At 43.3% G+C, this 17,566-nt stretch overlaps 1 protein-coding gene across 1 annotated transcript; it reads right to left on the bottom strand.

Moving 5' to 3' along the window:
• Positions 1 to 1,060: 1,060 nt before the first annotated feature.
• Positions 1,061 to 17,074, bottom strand: C8A (complement C8 alpha chain). The gene is made up of 11 exons (XM_040705149.2): positions 16,872 to 17,074; positions 14,941 to 15,037; positions 14,169 to 14,313; positions 13,449 to 13,593; positions 12,321 to 12,510; positions 10,937 to 11,137; positions 9,452 to 9,692; positions 5,405 to 5,533; positions 4,445 to 4,614; positions 2,170 to 2,392; positions 1,061 to 1,345 (listed from the first exon to the last, which is right to left on the bottom strand). Exons 1-11 carry the CDS (start codon positions 16,988 to 16,990, stop codon positions 1,194 to 1,196), a joined length of 1,812 nt encoding a protein of 603 aa, XP_040561083.1. The 5' UTR covers positions 16,991 to 17,074; the 3' UTR covers positions 1,061 to 1,193.
• Positions 17,075 to 17,566: the final 492 nt, after the last annotated feature.

The raw sequence follows: 17,566 nt of genomic DNA, 5'->3' as shown, positions 1-17,566 counted from the left end.
AGCAGGCTTGGCAAAAAGGCCACCATTTTGTCACGCATTTACCCACATCTTAGAAACATGTCATAGTAATTTTTCACTGAAAAATCAAATCTTGGTGTTTGAGACAACAGGGTTTGTTATTTTCTTATAGGAAAAAAAAAAAAAAAAAAAAAAAAGCCTGCAGTTTCACTTTCAAGCAAAACAGAAGTGGTAAAAAAAAAAAAAGAAAAAAAAAATCATCTTTTGGCAAATGTGCACACAAAAGAAAATATGGGGCCAGATCTTCAGGTAGCATAAATCAGCTGCAGTGAAGGAGCTACACTGATTTACATCAGCTTCATGTCAGCCTCTAAATCACCACCGACACGCTGTTGAAAAACAAGCATTTCCAAGCATCAGAGCTAAAGCTGAGCAATTTCTTTCACTAAACCACGATTCCTTTCTGCTCCCACTTCCCATTCAAATGTATGTAGAAGTACTCCTTTGTGCTTTGAGGTTTTGTTGCTGTTCATAATGCCCGATTCCATCTCAGGGCTCTTTTCCCCCCCTCCCTTCTTCCCCTGCAATGCAAAGCGCAGTGAAATGAAGTGCCACTTGCCTTCTGTCCTCCCTGGGTTTTGTGGCAGTTCATTAAGAGGGCTGAGCTGTGGGCTCTGGATGCAGTTCAATTCCACGTGTATTCCTGTGCTGAGATTTATGCCTTATGTTCAGAAAAGACCTTTAAATCAAGCAGCCCAGGGGGAACTTCCCTGGCTCTGGATGCCTGGGGGATAAAATGCCCATGTGCAAATCAGCTCATCACTGGTCCAAAAGGAGCAGTGATGTGAGCATCCCCTAAAGAATGGTTTCCTTCCAACCTCTCTGTTACTTTATTTATCGATGTAAGAATCTTCATCGCTTTGAGTTCACATTTCACAATGGCTCTTTGAACGTAATTTGGGCTTAAGCTTCCTCCACGCAGCTCAACATATGGCTTTGCTGAAGACACAGTCCTGTCCAATATGCTAGACGTAAGAACCTGATGGTGCCAACTTATAAAAGTTTCATGGTACACGTGTCAATACCAACTGCATAAAAATGCAAGGATTGCGAGTTTTTAATTTGTTTTCCAAAGACAAACATAGACATTTCTGCAAGTAAACAGTTCTAGCACATGTATTTCATACCTGCGGTGCTTAGAGCCTTGAGCTCATGCCTATGGAGCCATGCTGGGTTCAGCAGGAGGAGCTCTGCACATCTCTCCCCATGCAGGGTGCCCCACCGTGCTGTGGGGCCGGGTTGGTGCACTGCCGGCTGCGGCGCCGTGAGCCCGACTGGCACGGGGTCCAGGATGACCAGCAGCTCCAGCGCCCATCTACTTCTGTGCCTGGGAAAGCATAGGACATGAACTGTAATCTTTTTCTCACCTGAAGGGCTGCAGTTTGACTTCCCAAAGGGCTGCCGGCAGCTCTCTCTGCACTAACTCCCCCACCTCCAAGCAAGGTAGAGGGACAAATATCCCCTAGCCTCACTGTTGTGGAGCTGCCCAAAAAGGCCACCTGTCCCTGTGCAGATGGGTCAGTTGGAGGCTCTTTCATTACAGTACAGACTGAGATGTCAGGTGTGTTCAATACTACAGATTATAGCGGTTCTTCTGAATGATGGGAGTGCTTGATGGCTGTCATTTACTGTCGTGTTTTATTTACTCAGCTGGCCTTCATCCCTGGCTTGGGCACTTTATTAATCTGAAGAGTAAAAATGGATCTGTGTGCTCTTACTTAGGGATGGATGAAAAGCTGGGCTTCCTATCTTATGAAACACTGTTCTTTAGGAAAAAAAAAATATGCATTTGCTCTTAAATGAGTCTTAAAACTAAAAATCTGCTTCATTTCCATGAGCTGGAAGTCCTGTTCTGTCCCCCCTCCATTGCTAAAAACAAGGAGTCACCATCTCTGGAGGTGTCCAAGAACTGTGGAGATGTGGCACTGAGGGACATGGTCAGTGGGTGCAATGGGGATGCGTTGGGGTTGGGCTTGGGGGTCTTGAGAGGGTTTTTCCAGCCTTAATGATGCTGTGATGCTCAGAGCAATCTGTGTGAGCACAATGGATTCCTTAGATTTGGAGACAACCCAACTATTCTGTGATCCTGTGTTGGTTTACCACATGCATGGACAGCCCTGTCCCCACTATGGGAGTGCACTGGAACCTCACCTTGGTGCTCACTCCGCTCACAGGCAGGGCCACTGTATCCAGATGGGCACTGGCATGAGCACTCATCTCCCACCAGGACAGGCTCGCCGTTGTTCTGGCATGGCCCACAGCGACAGGCATTGAACTCCAGCAGGTACTCATCCAAAGCCTGCTTCAGGTGCTGCCGTTTGGTTTCCATGTTGCCAGCATCGCTTCTGGGAAGGATTTCATGGATAGGTTGTAGCTGCACAGGGTGGAGATAAAGAATGGAGGTTGGGGATTTCAGCTGGGCACAAACTCAGGTGCTTCAGAGAGCAGGGAGATTGCTGGGTAAAGGCAAGGCTGAGAAAAACCTCATTTGTCTTCCTTGACAGCTGCATGCATGTGATGCAAATGTTACCACCACTGATAGTGCCTAGTGAGAAACCACTGGTCCAAAACTCTTCCCCTCTTAGAGGTCTGTGTGGGAATGACTTCTCTAGACATGCTTTGGTTTTTCAATGTGGATCCAAATGATGAATCAGAACACCCCAGTAAGCCCGTTGTTTGATTGATTTCTTACTGCTGCCACAGTGTCAGGTTCTTGCATGCCTGTTGCTTTTTTGAACCAAAATGTTTAGGTGAGAGCTTCAGACAGCGGCTATCATCAAAACTAAACACTGACCTGTCACAAATGGTGACTAGATCATGGGTGATCCAGTATATGCACGGCATGGAGAATTTTATCTGCCTACATCTTGCTCTTTGATATCGTGAAATAATGCTAAGCCGTCTACAGCTTTAAAAATACAGCAGTCTTTTGTATTTCCAGTAGCAAAATGCTGTTCTTGTATATGATGCATCAAAATATCCAGATGTAGACAGCTGTGATTGTAACCCACTTTCTGCTTTGAATCTACTCCATAGGGTTGATGAGATTAGCCAAAGGGCAGCAGGCTCATGCGTTGGCGGCAGGGCTCTGCCTTTTGAAATGCCCTGAGTGGCTCTTTGGGGTGTGTTAGGTATTCAGCTGTGTTTAGAAAATGGATCCATGAAAAATCTCAGCCTTTCCAGTTTCACCAATAACAGAAGGGAACTTTGAAGCAACAAACTCAAGGTCGATGCGAGGACACGTATCTATATGCCTAGCATGCATCTGGCTGAGAACTGGTGGGCACCAGTCCAGGAAAGTCCTGGGCATCATCTCATTGCACAAGGCACACAGGGTGAGGAGGATCAGAAAGGCTTTGGGAAGAGCTCTTAGTCAAATTTGTACAAACTTGTTTAACAAATGAGCGCAAGCTACAGATAAGCACTGTTATAGTGGACATAGGCACTTACTGGCAGCATGAACCACTGCTGGTTGCACAACGATGGCTGAGCTCTGAAAGCAGCCAGCAGAGAGGTCAGCATGTGTTTTACTGGAAAACTGCAATAAGTTTTGCCCAGAATTGATGGGAATTGGTGAAGAAAGGTGAATAACCTGAAGCATGCATTCAGCTGTGGCTGAAAGCACTTGCTCTTTAGCTGGCCTTTCTGCTACCAGGGTACTGCCCAGAAGGATTTGCAGATTCCCACTTCCCTGACAATAATGCAGATAATTCCCAGTTTTACCTACCTAATTCTCTTTTACTGTTTGGCCCTCCTGCTGTCCTTCCTTCTAATGACAACAAGGATGGCTATGGCAGTGCGTCCATGATGTGACCCTGGTCCTTCCTTTACACTATGAAGTGTGTAGGATGACTCAGTGAACTTTCCATTTTAGAGGGCATAAAGAAAAAATGGGAGGATGAGAACTTTGCTGATTTTTATGGCCATGAACCCTCCATGCAGAGCATGGGGAGAGATAAGACCCCCTCTGAGAAAGTGGTTTTCCCTGCTCTAACTCCTGGAAGCGCCCATAGCAATACCCACCATGGTGTGCAGAGGTTAGCTAGCACCACTGTGGCTCTGAGGCAGTGGAATACGAAGCACTCCCTATGAATATCCTGCTTATACTGGAGGCCAGGAGCACTAGGGAAAATAATAAGGGTGGATGCAACCATGGAGAGCAGCTCATTGGGAAGCTGTTTGGGGACACATCACAAACTTAACTCGGCACTAATCCAGCATTAAGCTCCTTGTCTGCCTCCCTGCTGATGCTGCCAGTGGGAGATGTACTCCCCATTGTGAAATGAATAAGAGGTTACTAGATCAGTGGCCCATTACATTTAATCTTGTTCTGTGATGGGATCACAATAAAAATACGAAATGATCTGCTCGGCTACACTTTCATTCGTTATAGTGGCAGAGTTTCTTCAACTGCAGAAAGGCTTACCTCAAAATCAATAATAGATGGATTATATTTTAATGACCTTCCCCAGCGCCGATACGTGTTGCTATCCCAACTGCTTATGGGCCGTGCACTGTAAGAGGTATCTCCACCTTTAATCCGGACAATGATATCTTCCATGACTGGACTGTTGCTCCCAGCATCTGAGAAGTCAACTAAACACATATATTTAGTTACCACATCTACACCAGAAACTGCCCCATTGAGGTGAGTTCAGTCATCAGAGGGACTCTCAGTGAGTGGTACCAGTGCTGCACTCCCAAAATTAAGGGATGCTCCATTTCTTTCTTCACTGGCATTGTAAAAAGTGGTTAGTGACACCACCAAGTTAAGCACTGACAAATGCCCTAAGCTGGTAAGACCTAAAGAGGCTGCACATCTCTGGCCCTTATGTCTGCTTAGCATGGATGCACATCTCCTTGTGTGTCAGTGGGGTTTTCTGCTTGTTATGATCAGCTTTAACTTTTTCAATAGACACCATTGTTGCCCTCTCTGGTCCAGCATTGACCCCATGGGTAACAGCCAAGTCTCCTGCATGTCTGGTCCAGACTGGTGACACGTGGGGCATCTACAGAGGGACTGGAGCCACAGGGCTCTTCCAAGGGAGTGTTTGGCATGGGGACTTGGATCTGATTTTTGTGTCTTCCTGGTTCCTCCCTGCCCACCCTGGGGTGGCTGAAGAGACTGGGGCACTCCAGTCATCCATTCACTCTACTTACATTTCTGTCCAGATGCTACTACTTCAATTTCTTTCAAGAGGCACCCACTCCTGGAGAGTGGAACCCAAATATGCTTTTGTCCCACCTTGAGTCTGAGCCATGTTTGGGGATGGTGCCAGAACACCTTCTATACCTCGTATAACCCTACCTTAACCCGCAGGCCCAGTGACAAAGAAATGGAGCCATGGGTTGTATGTTAGCAGACAACTATCCCCCATCATCATACCAGCATTCAGAAGCTGTTTCTCTGCACAGACAGAGAGTGACACAGATGCTTCCCAGTGCAGCATAAGCTTTTTGGCTGAAACGCCCAGTGAGAGGCCAAAACAGGTAGTTACTTCTTCATAGCTGATATCTGTGAAACAACAATGCAAACAGTAAATGCGGTGATTAGCACTGAGTAGAAGGTTTTCATTTTCCTACTGACGTATTTTGTGTCAATGAGGAAAATAGTCAGCTAATTACATTGCCTGTTACTCACAGGCTTATTTAGGCAGAGAACAGCCTTCAGCCTCACAGTGGCCAAACTTTTATTAGAGTGTATTGGGCCATATTAGGTGAATAGGGAAACTTCCTTACCAGTAAGTGGTTTCCTTCTTGTTAAAAGAAACAATACCTTAACACAAGGCTTCAAGCATGTGTTTCCTTCTTTAGCCTATTTATTTTAAAATGGAAAAGATTTTGTGGTTTTTGTTTGTGGGGTTTTTGTTTGTTTGTTTTTGTTTTTGTTTTTTGTGTTGTCTTTTTTTTCCTCTACAGACTAACTTATAAATAGAGTAAAGCTGGGAACAGCAGCTGAAATCAATAGGTCGTTCCTAATTTTCCCAAGCTAAGGGTCTGACCAATGTATAAGCAACACCTTCAACAGCCACTTGCTAGAGCTCTGCCTGCTGAGAGCTACGAAAGCCTTATTGCATGCTGCTGTTACTAGTGCTGCCACATACATCACCCAAATATGTAACTGGAGACCCATGAAGTGACTGCAGAGGGGAGAAGCAGACTAATGAGGTGGTTTCACTAAGGTAAGCAATGTGCATATTTCATATGGCATAGTTTTATGTGTGTGCTTCAGTCCACAGCACATGTAAGGCTGTCTTTTAGAATAGTAAAGAAATCTTTTGATTTCAATTAATATGGGTACTGTAAGTAATAGGTAACTTTCATGATGCTCCTTATGTCAGACATCCTGCTCTCCTTGGCAGGATTTGTGCTCTGTGGCTTAGTAGCTTAATGATTGAGGCTCCAGTTGAGCCTGATCCAGAGCACTGAGCTTGCCTTGTACTAGGGAACAGCACATTGTCTTGCTTGCCTTTAAAACATGAGTAAAAACTGCTGTGTTCTTCTTCCCTCACATATGCCCCGCTGGGGAGGTGGGCTGGAATCGTGCAGGGTGTAGGGCTGTTTGGTGACTCTGTGTATGTGCTCATTGCCCTAGGAAGGGGACTTCAAGTCCTGTGCCTGAAGTGACATTCCTGTGAAGCACTCTGAAGGCTTCATGGGGAATTACATCTCCATGCAAAATGGAGCCCTTGAGGAAGATCAAATGGATAGCACTCAGTTACTTGTAATCAAGTGTTCAACATTTATAAATGCAGTAGGTAAAGTTCACTCACCCAAAGTACTGTGAGTGATTGCTCATCTTAGTGTTGGAGGGCCGTAAAATTAAACTCAAGGAATGCCCTAGTTAATTGATTTGCTATGGTTCCTGTTGAGTAATTATGTTCAGCAGGGGCCTGCCGATACAATTTCCTATTGGTTGCAGCAAGATCGGGTCTTGATAAATGCAAAGTGGTTATCGTTGCAAAAAGGTGGTTGTAGAAAATATTGGCACTTGAGGGAGGAGCCCTGATAGTTTTTTATGTTATGTAATTTGCAATAGTTGAATGTGCTCAAGATTTACTGCTGTGTTTTGAATTAATCAGAATATATGAAGACTCTTTCTAATTTACTCTGTGTGTAATGTTTCTCCCATAAATGTTCTCGTAATGTGGGAACACATTATGCTATTTTCAGCTAAATAATAGAGTCATAACAATCTATTTTTAAAAAAGTAATGAAAAATATTGATGGCAGAGCAACAAGGGACCTCATTCTGACATATGCATTTGTTTAGTTCACTCATGGCCATGTTCATAGAAGGAAGCCCTGACAGCCTGAAAGCTAGTGATGGGTCTGGCTGCAAATCTGCAGTCTTGAGCTCTACACAAGTTGGTTGTGATCTGTTCATGGGTATCTTAATTCAGAAGGTGACTTCATTATCAAAATTCAGGTTTCTCAGGTGCTGAGCTGAAATCTAGCACATGCCTATGTCTCGTTGGTTCAGCAACCACCAGATATCTCTCATTTAGGCACGGCTCAGCCTAGGGATTTTATTTCCTGGACGTGACTGGCTCAGTCACCAGTCTATGAAAACAAAAGGAGCATTTCCTCTTCCAAAGTATTTAATGTGTAGCTTTCTGGGCTAGTTGGATTCTCAGGATGCATGGGTGGATCTAAAGCAGGAGTTGTGCTGCTCAGCCCTGCAGGAACTCAGCTTCAAACTCATTTTTGGAAGCCCTAGTTTTCAAGATTTGAGAGCTTATACCCTGATCCTGACCATCCCTCAGGGGAGGTGACTAATCCTCTTGCAAATGCAGCCTTCAAGCAAGCATGGTGGTGATTGCCAATAGAAAGGCAGTTTTTTTCCTCATGGCTTTGCACAGTGGCTTATCAGCCACTGCAGGTGGTCCTTCTGGGTCTACATCATGTGACACAGAACCCTGTCGACTTGATAAATGTGGCCTTTCTAGCAGAATCTGAGTTAGATGGAAATTACACAAATATGCCCCATTAGAATGAAAATTACATCTCTACTGGGGCACATTTTTGTCTTTTGCTGAACTTCAGCATCCTTCTTCCCTAAAAGAGGGCATCTTGTAGCAATAAATATGCTCCTCAGATACATAATAAGCACAAGATAAAGTAAAATAATAGTCTCCATCCACATGTGCTTGATTAATTCTTCCTCTGAATTTGGCAGTCTGCTTCCTGAAGACTTGCTTGCCAAGATTGTGTTCGCTTCTACATCGCTCACTCTTCAAAGTGTATGACTGATTTGAAGAGGCATCATGTTTCCAAACATTGCCAGTTGAGGAATTTTAGTGAAAAATCTCTAAATGGGTAATAATTTGCAGAAAAAATGGCATGGTTAATGCTCGCTCTGCACTATGTAGTTATTCTAGTGCTGATGGTACAAAACCATTTCAGACTGGAGAGCAGACCCATGATGTAATTTCACTGATGTAATTTCAGCAATTTGCACCTGCTGTCCAAGATCAAAATTTATTTTGACCTTAATGTCTGTCCTGGAGTTAATAGGCATAGGTACCCTCAGCAGAGCAGAGCGATGGTATTTAGGTAAAATTGGATCTATTGCACAATTGACACCTTTGCAGAAGTTGGCCATCCATTTAGTGTACTCTACTACAGTAATGTGGTACTACAGTACCGCATTACCTTTATTCTACATCTTATGTTTTTGATTAGGTAGAGTGTTCCACTTTGGCTTTCTGGTAATGGCTGTTCCTAAAATCTAGGTATCTGCAGTGGATTTTTCATGTAGCTGAGATCTACAGGTACAGCTTTCCAGCCTCATATGCTCTAATTTGTTGAGAACTGGAGCTAACAGAGCTCTGATAATCTTTGACTATGACACCAGCTAGAGTAAGATGGCTGAGGTATTGCCAAGCACAATGGGCTATTTCCATTTACAGAAAATTGAAGCCCTCATTTTTAGGATGCAGAACTGTGAGTGGGCTCCCACTATTTACTTCAGATGAGTTTGCAGCCCTTGAGCATTCATAAGATGGCCAGAACTAAGACCATAAGCAACAGGAGAAGTTTAAAGAAGACTAACAAGTAACACTGGAAAAAAAGAGAGAAAAAGGTACTCAGATTCCTTATAAACTACAAAAAACTTCCCCAGATTCCTCTAAAATAATATCAAGAAGAGCATTTCGTGACAGTAAAGCTTCTCCTCTGCTATGCATTAAGTAGCATCTTGTGAAGAACATGTGGGTACTCATATTCCAGCCCTACTGCATTTGGGGATTTTTGGTGGAATATATGTCTATTTTGTGAAGAGAAGTAGGCTCTCTTTTCCAAGCTGATGAGCATCCACCCACCCAAGAGTCACCCGCTGGTGGATTGGACCTGTTCTGTAATCCTCCAGGTTGTTAAATGCCTGGTTTAGAGCAGAAAGTTGTGAGCAGGGAAGTGCTTGTGTCATTCTAACCTTTTCGTCTCATTTCCTCTTTGTTAACAACAAGGATGTACTCAAGGTCGCCTCCCATAGTGCCGGATGTCATGAAATGGGTGCCATAGTCATTGATGAATTTGGCATACATGCCATAGTTATAGGTATCTGGAAGCTCCCTCAGGGAGATGAGCATGTCTTCATCCAAAACAATGTTGTTCCTTCTCATCTTGAAACGGGCCGTCTGCACCTTGGTTGCAATTCTAATGAATCCAAGATTCTGCAAGTAGAGAGAAGCCAACAATCAGTACTCATGGAGGGGCTGGGGGAGAGAAGGTCATTCCTAGTTCTCCAGTTTGCAGAGGAAAAACCTGAGTATGACAGTCAGTACGTATTGCAGGCTTAAAAGCAGTCCAAGTTTAAATGAAATCAGTGGTAATTCTTTTTTTTTTTTTTTTCAACGTCTCATTCTTGTGTGGCTGTGTGAGGTGAAGGGCAGCATAATGGTTTGGATGCTTTGGGTTTTTTTTGTTTGTTTGATGTGCAAATATAGTTAGAGCTGAGTTCCACAAGGTTCTTCTTCATCCTCTGTTTCTGCTATTTCTGTTTTTGTTATTCCCTTTTGTATTTTGACAACTTTGATGGGGCTACTGGAGGATACCCTGTCTGGAAGGGGAGTATTTCCTGGAACTAACAACAGATCTGTGGCACCTCTTCCAGACCAATCATTGCCTCAGACACGATGTGAGTGCAACCGAAACAGCCTCTTAAGTGATCCCTCCAATAGTGGGTCATTGTTCAAGTGAATCTAGACAAGTGCTCAGTGAATGCTCTAGTGGTGCCAATTTTGAGCAGATTAAGGGCTTTTCAACTCAGAACACTATCAAAATAATTATTCTTTATAGTTTGCTATCAGCAGCCGAGAAAGAAAGAGGAGGCAAGGCATAGTGTATGCAGGAAATACTGCATTCATGTTATTAGATGGGGAAGAGAGTGTCACAGTTAGACTAAAATGAGAAAAGCTTGTGAGAAATAAGCCTTATTGTTGGAAGCTTATATTTTCATCGTGTTGCTTGAACCTCTCTTCAAGAATAGCATAGTTGCCTATCATAAGGCAGCTTGTATTAATTAGAACAAGATATATTTTCTAGTGGATATCATTCCCCAAGGACTACTGTTTTGATCAACATGTTGATATTTCCTCCTCCCTCATTGTTATCTCTTGTGTTATTTTTATATGCGCTTAATGTAGCCATGAAACAGGATGGGGTGGGATGACATGATGTGGTCCTTGGTAATTCAATTTCATTCTCCCTCCCTGTTTTCCAAAATGTAATAAGAACAACAAACAGGATTGCTAACGATCATATATTTGCAATTGCATGAACAAATTAAGGTACAATTGCTATGTGTTTAAAAAAACAAATGCAATTAAGAGAATGAACAGACAGAAGTTACAACCAGGCCATGCAATGCACAGATGAGATGACTGGAGTGTATGCATTGCTGACTTTTATTTTTTACCTTTGCAGTATATTCTGTGAAATTCTTCAGGGATCCTTTGCCACGTGATAAGGTGAAGCCGAGGTTCAGTTTGAAATCAATTTTTTTAGGCCCAATCCCAATGGTAAAGCCCCCTCCTTCAGATTTACTACTTTTGAGGGCATCAATCAGATCTTTTGAATCGTCGTAAAACTCTGAAGAGAATCCAGAATCAGCATGAGCCTAAAGTGGAAGGAGCACACATTAATTTCTCATGCATTTCCCTTTTTAATCTTTCCCTATTCCTTCAAGGAGTTGATCATACTTCCATTGAATCCAGTGATGCTCCTGATGGTGTCAATGCTGCCTTATCAATGAGTGCAGAATAAAGAACACAGCCACATGCCGTTTCATTTGGAAGTATGTAGGAAGTGTAGATAAAGCCACACATCTCGCTTCATCCATGCACAGGCAGGGGAATGGCTTGTTTAACCACCAAAAGCAATACCATAACAGGCAGAGCTGATAATGGTGCCATCAAGCCAGCTTGACACTTCCCATTATAAAAACCCTCCTTTCATATCCTTGCAGCTCTACCAAATTCTGACTATTTTGAGTGACTTTTCTTTCACTCCAGCCTGTTTCAAGATGAGTTTACTTAGGAAAAAAATTCAACAGCAGTGATTCAGCCACTTATGAGGGCAACATTAGAAAATAAACATTGTTCTGCCCGTGTTTTAGAGAAGTGACCTTTTCCATGACAGCTCTGCTTTGCTGGCGTGTGGAATTCAGCTGCCCTGCTGAGCTCAGGCTGTGCTGCTTGCTGTCTCTATAAAAAGCCAGATAAATTACCAATACCAAAAAAAGACATCTTGACGAGTTGCGAGTGTCTTCCTAGACCCCAATGGCTCTGAAGACAGTGTGTATGAGGGACATGCAGATAAGGAGGGGAACATTGCTGCTCTCTGAGTTGGTGGCTGTAGTATTGCCTTCAGAATTCAGACTTATGTCCCTTTTAGCCATTCTAAGGGCTTAAGTGCTTCCAAGGATTGAATTACTAGCATCGTTCCCATTTTACATATGGTCAGCATCATCCCTGGAGAGGCAAGTGGCTTCTGTGAGCTCTACAGGTCATTAATAGCAAAACTCAGAATTTAGAGAGGAAAAAAGAATTATCTTGGCTTTGACTAGAGTAGAATAAGAAGTGGGGATGCCTGGATGATAAAGCACATTAGTGCCTTGATGTGCCATAAAACTGCTGTTATATCACCAGTTGTCTATTGTCTTGGGGACAGCTGGAGGAAGGTAATTTGAAAGACAACATGTAGTGAATTGTCTCCCTGATATAATGTGCATAGTATCTTTGTAACAAGTTTAGCATTTTAACTGAGGAAATATTGCTAAATTTGACCACCCGAGTACTTACTAGGAATTGGTATACGTGGAAGTTGTAAGGCTTGAGTAAATACTTCTCATCATCTCCATAGTACAGGCGTTCACATGCAGCATCGTACCTCAGTGCCCTCCACTCCCCATTGTAGACAGATTCACAGTGGCTTCCCAGAAATTTGGGATCATATATGTACCTTTTCGCCTCTTGTGTTAGGATATTGTATCTTTTGAAAGAAATACCATTCAGAAAGTTATCTTTAACTCCTGTTTTCTTTCTCCAGCAGACACCGTTGCTATTTCTGTCCTCGTGATGCCACATGTATCCATCCTTATATCCAACTTGGACCTTAAACAGCAGCCATCGTCTGAGAGCTGAGTCTGCTCTCTCTATGCTCTCTCCTTCCCAAAGCTAACTGGAGGCAAACAGCCATTTTATTTCCAAGTCACTGGTTTTGTGACTCCAGAGTGCTGGATCAAACAGGTTGGAGAATTGCCCAATGGATGGACACGGTGCCATATTGTAGCTCACGTTCTCCAAATAGTACTAAGTAGCATCATGCTTGAAACACAAGATCTAGGGCAAAAGTGCCACAATAGACAACTTGCCTTAAAATTCATTCTAGATTTTTTTCTCTCTCTCTCTCTCTCATTCTCTTTCTCTCTCTCTCTCTCTCTATTCCATAGCAAAAGAGAGTAAAACTTTTTCATGCATGGAAGTACTTACTTCAGCTTATCATCACTTGGTGCTCAGCTCTCTGCTCTGGATCTATGCTTCAGAGTCCTAAATCCTGTAGTCAGATGCTCCCTCTATAGATGTAAGCCACTATAGAATGCTGCTTTTCCAACATCTACTGTTTCCTTTAGTATTTGCTTTTGTGAACTGGAGAAAGCTGTAATCTAACTGGACCCAGAGAGTAGTAAAGAAGTGCAAAGTGGCTGAGCCAAGCTCTGGTAGTAAACCTGAGAGGAACTGGAAAGAAAAGCTGCGCTGAACCCTCCATCCTTCCGCACTGCTACCCATGGTAACATGGGGCTTGTACTCTCCTTTGGGTTCTGCATGGTGTAGTATCAGTTCATGGAGCACTGTTCTTATTAAGGAAGGGCAATATGAAAATAACTCTGTTTTGATTGCTACAGTGGCAGCTATAGATTAATTACTCACCCTCGTGCTGCTTTTTCAGACCCTGGGATGGGGAACAGATTGTCACAGGGGTGTTCAATTTCTTCATGTTCACAGTCATTCTCATCAGACCCATCTCTGCAGTCTGTATTGCCATTGCACACAAGATGCTGTTTAATACAACGACCTGGAGTGCACACAGAGAGAATAGTTTTTCCACCTTCAGGAACCCTTTTTGCATTTAGTTGGCTATTTGGCACCTATATTTCAGTGCCACAAGAAGCCGCGCTGTGGTGAACACTGCACTCTTCCATCAGGGGCTTATAGGAATGATTATAGCTCAAGAATGAATGTTTGCAGGAACTGCAGCTTGGAAGAGCATTTGTTTTGGGGGGTGAGGAGAAAGCCTTGATGTGGCAGTCATGGAGAGAACTGGTGCTGTGGATGAAGAAATGTTGACCTACTTTAGCTGAGTGCTGGTGTGTATTTGGTAGGATGAGAGGGAATGGTCTTAAGTTTTGCCCGGGGATGTTCAGGTTGGGTACAGGGAAAAACTTCTCTGAAAGAGTGATCAGGCACTGGCACAGCTGCCCAGGGAGGTGGTGGAGTCACTGTCCCTGAAGGTGTTCAAGAGCTGTGGGGATGTAGCACTGAGAGATAAGGTTAGTGGGCAATACTGGTAATAGGTGAAATGTAACATGGATGGATTTCTGCTCTGTCCACCCAAAACCTTTGGCTGGAGTTTGAGTCCAATTCACTCACCGCTCTCCTTGCACTGGAAGTCATTCCCACAGCTGGGAGCTCTGGCACAGCTCTCCCAAGCACTGCAGCTTTGCTCATCCCAGAGGGGCCCCTTGCAGCGCTGCCCCCCAAACATTGCTGGCTGCAGCAGCGTCCGGTGCCGGTGCTGCACAAGAAAGAAACACCTAACTTGTTTCCCTCAGATGGACACAGGTACTAATTACAGCACCAATCCTGAGATGTTTCTAATGGGTTATTAATGAGGATAACTGCTTTTAAACCTGGGGGGTGAGAAGAGCCAAATCATTTCCAAATTATAAGCACAGGAACAAAAATATAGGGATATGAACTCAATAGAAAGCAAAATTATGTCAGGTATTTGAAAGTGAAGATTTGAATTATGAAGACGTGGAAAGAGATCAAAATTTGAGAACGGGAGCTGATGAATGAAGGTTGCTTTTAATTTCTTCTCATTAGAATATTTGCATTAGGAATCAGGGGATCCATAATTAATTCTGAAATTGAAAAGGGAGGAAGTCTTGGCCAAATATTTTGGCCTCGTTCTTCCACCTTTTGCTTTGCTTTGGTGTTCTGCAGCTCGGCTGCCTTAAATTTATTGTCAGTTTACACCAAAGCAAGAGCCTCTCTACGAGAGGAGCACCTCCATCATGTTTGGGTGAGTTTACAGGCTGCTTCAGGATGATGAATATGCATCATATAAATAATTAATGTGTGTACATCTTCAACACTGGCACATCTGAAGATAAATGAATACATTACAGTGGAGCCTTACTTTTCTCCCTTGGCAAGGGAAGCAATCAGTCCATTCCGACCACTGGCTCAGCTGACAGTCAACAGGAGGTGGAGAACTAATGTCTCTGCTGCTTCTTCTAAGGAGAGGGAGAGACAGTGGTCTGAGGGCTTGGAAGATGTGCTTTATGAATAACATCTGCGTGTTCTTCTGATAGGAACTTATTTTGTAGAAAATGGGAAGCTGGCACTGATTACCTTCTCTCCTGAGAGAAGGCAACCAACCATTTCCAATGGGCTTTCTTCTGAGGAGCACATCACAAACTCCGGGAATAGTCATTCTTGCCACCTTAGTCTGAAATCTACTGATTTCACTTCTCTTTAACACAGTTCTGAACCTATGGTCAATATTTTGGCAAACAGGTTTGACCTCAGGGTCAGATGCTTTGGGTGTGGTAGTGGGAATGACTGCACCAGTGACGCTGGGTGGCAAGGCACAAAGCTGTTTTGACCATGAGAATTTGTTGGCTGGAGATTTCTAAAAGGAAATGCATGTCTTCTGTACATGGGGGAGGGGGGAATTAAAGGAAGACATAAAAATGGGAAATGGCAGAAGTAATGTATCACAGTAGATTTGGGATCAGAGTCTCTACGCATACACTGAACAGTGCTATATAACAGCAAGAAAATATTTGTCTTGCCACCCAGTCCAGTCACTGTGATCTCAGTGTTTCTGCCTTGAATCCTACAACCTTTATTTTTATAATGTGTTTCTTTGTCTTGAGAAGCAATCCCTGGTGTATTGATACGACTCTGCGTTTGCTGCAGCCTTCAAAGCATTTTGAGGGGTTATTCTGAGTCAAAACATTATTATCATTATGTTAGTGATTAACTAATGAGCAGTCTGTTTCACTTATGAGACTGCAGTCCAAAGAGAAATACTGATAATTAGTGGAGCTGGGAGCACTTTGGAGATTAATCAGTGAGCCCACTAAATTGGAGCCATGGTTAGGGTTAGGGGTGATCAGTGATGGGAGGGATCAAACCTGCTGTGCCCTCAGGAAAATAGGGAGCCTGCAGACAGACCCTGTGCTGGAGATGGTGTTGCTGTCAATGGCTCCTGGCTCTGTCAGGAGGATTTGTGGGCTGTGTCCTTCAGCACTTCACCAAGTGCTTAATTGGTTCACCTTCGATCGGATTTTACATTTACCTCTTCATTATTCTGCCTTGTTTGATAAGTTCATCAAACATCAAAAATCTCATCTCTGTTCATTTTCAGGAAGGATTATCAGAATAAGCCTTCATAATTAAGTGTATCACTACCATGATTTTCTTGCCTTTCTGCCTTCTCCTTGTCTCCACGTTCCAATTATCACTGATACCTTTTTTGATCCTTCTAAATCATATTTGCCTTCAGAACAAGCCTGAAATTAATAGCTGTAGGAAAAAAAAAAGTAGCTCTGCCATCATCACACTGTAGCTTTAGAAGAAGTAACTTGTTTACTCTCTTCCTTCAAAGCCTAAGTGACACTCCTATAGGCTAATAATTGTTCAGAGGAAAAAATAGAGGAACAGGAGTCTGGCTTGGATCGGAATCGGGTCAAATGCAAAATAATTACAGTGAGGAAACTTAGGAAAAAATATTCCCTTGTAAATTTTCCTGTTTAAAAAAAAAAAAAAAAAGAATTCAATCCAAGTGACCAAAAATGATACAGTGACTTCAGTAAGAAAGTTTAAAGAAGGCTTAATTGTCATCTGTGAAAGAAAAACCATTGTGCAAACAGTATGTATAAGAAGGAATTACGATGCTGAGCTCGTGCTTGGAGAACAGCCAATATATATTTTTTTTCCTCTTTTCCTGCTAGCTGTTTACAGAGAGAGCAGTGTGCACATGCCTCAAGTCAAGATGGAATTGATGGGCTGACTGACTGGCCCCTAATTCCTGTATGCAAAGCTGGATGGAAGCAAGCTTACCTCTGGGCAGGCACCGCCGCCGGCTCCCCGCATGCTGCAGCCGTGGCCCAACGTGCTGTTATAGACAGCGAGCATATAGTGAGAATCAAGGGAGAAACCTGGCACAGGCTCCACCACATTGTTTTTCCATATGTAAATGTTTGCTTTAAATTAGCTCCAAGCTAATTCTTGAGGCTTCGGGAGTCTGTAGGGCTGGTGCTGCTGGAAGAAGCCTGGAGCCCATCAAGCTCTGAAATACGTTGGTAAATCATTGACAGTGGCACCGACCAAATTGCAGAGAACTGGGACATATCCCAGGGGCCTTTCCCCTTTTGGAAATACCCAATTTTATGATAAGAGAATGTAGTGAACTGTTTGACTGTTTCCACATGATAGTCAGTCAAGCCCTACTGGGGCAGCAATATTTGCTCTACATCCCATGCCCTCCAGCTCACCTGAAGGATGAAACTTATTTCCAGTTTTGGTCCATCTACTTTGCCCAGGGAGAGGTTTCCCAGCACAGAGAATTGAAGGTTTAATCAGAATTATGTTATCAGTAGCATGTGCCATTTGCATACACCAATGTCCATTGAGATTTTGCCCATTGCCATCCCCATAATGTATCATCTCATGTCCAAAACTGAGGGGGAGTTATAGAATCATAGAGTGGCCTGGGTTGAAAATGACCATAAAGATCATCGAATTTAACCCCTCCC

This window comes from Gallus gallus, chromosome 8 (genome assembly GCF_016699485.2).
Source record: "Gallus gallus isolate bGalGal1 chromosome 8, bGalGal1.mat.broiler.GRCg7b, whole genome shotgun sequence".
Taxonomy (NCBI): domain Eukaryota; kingdom Metazoa; phylum Chordata; class Aves; order Galliformes; family Phasianidae; genus Gallus; species Gallus gallus.
Note: the sequence above shows the minus strand (reverse complement) of the source record. Positions and strands in the feature narration are given on the sequence as shown.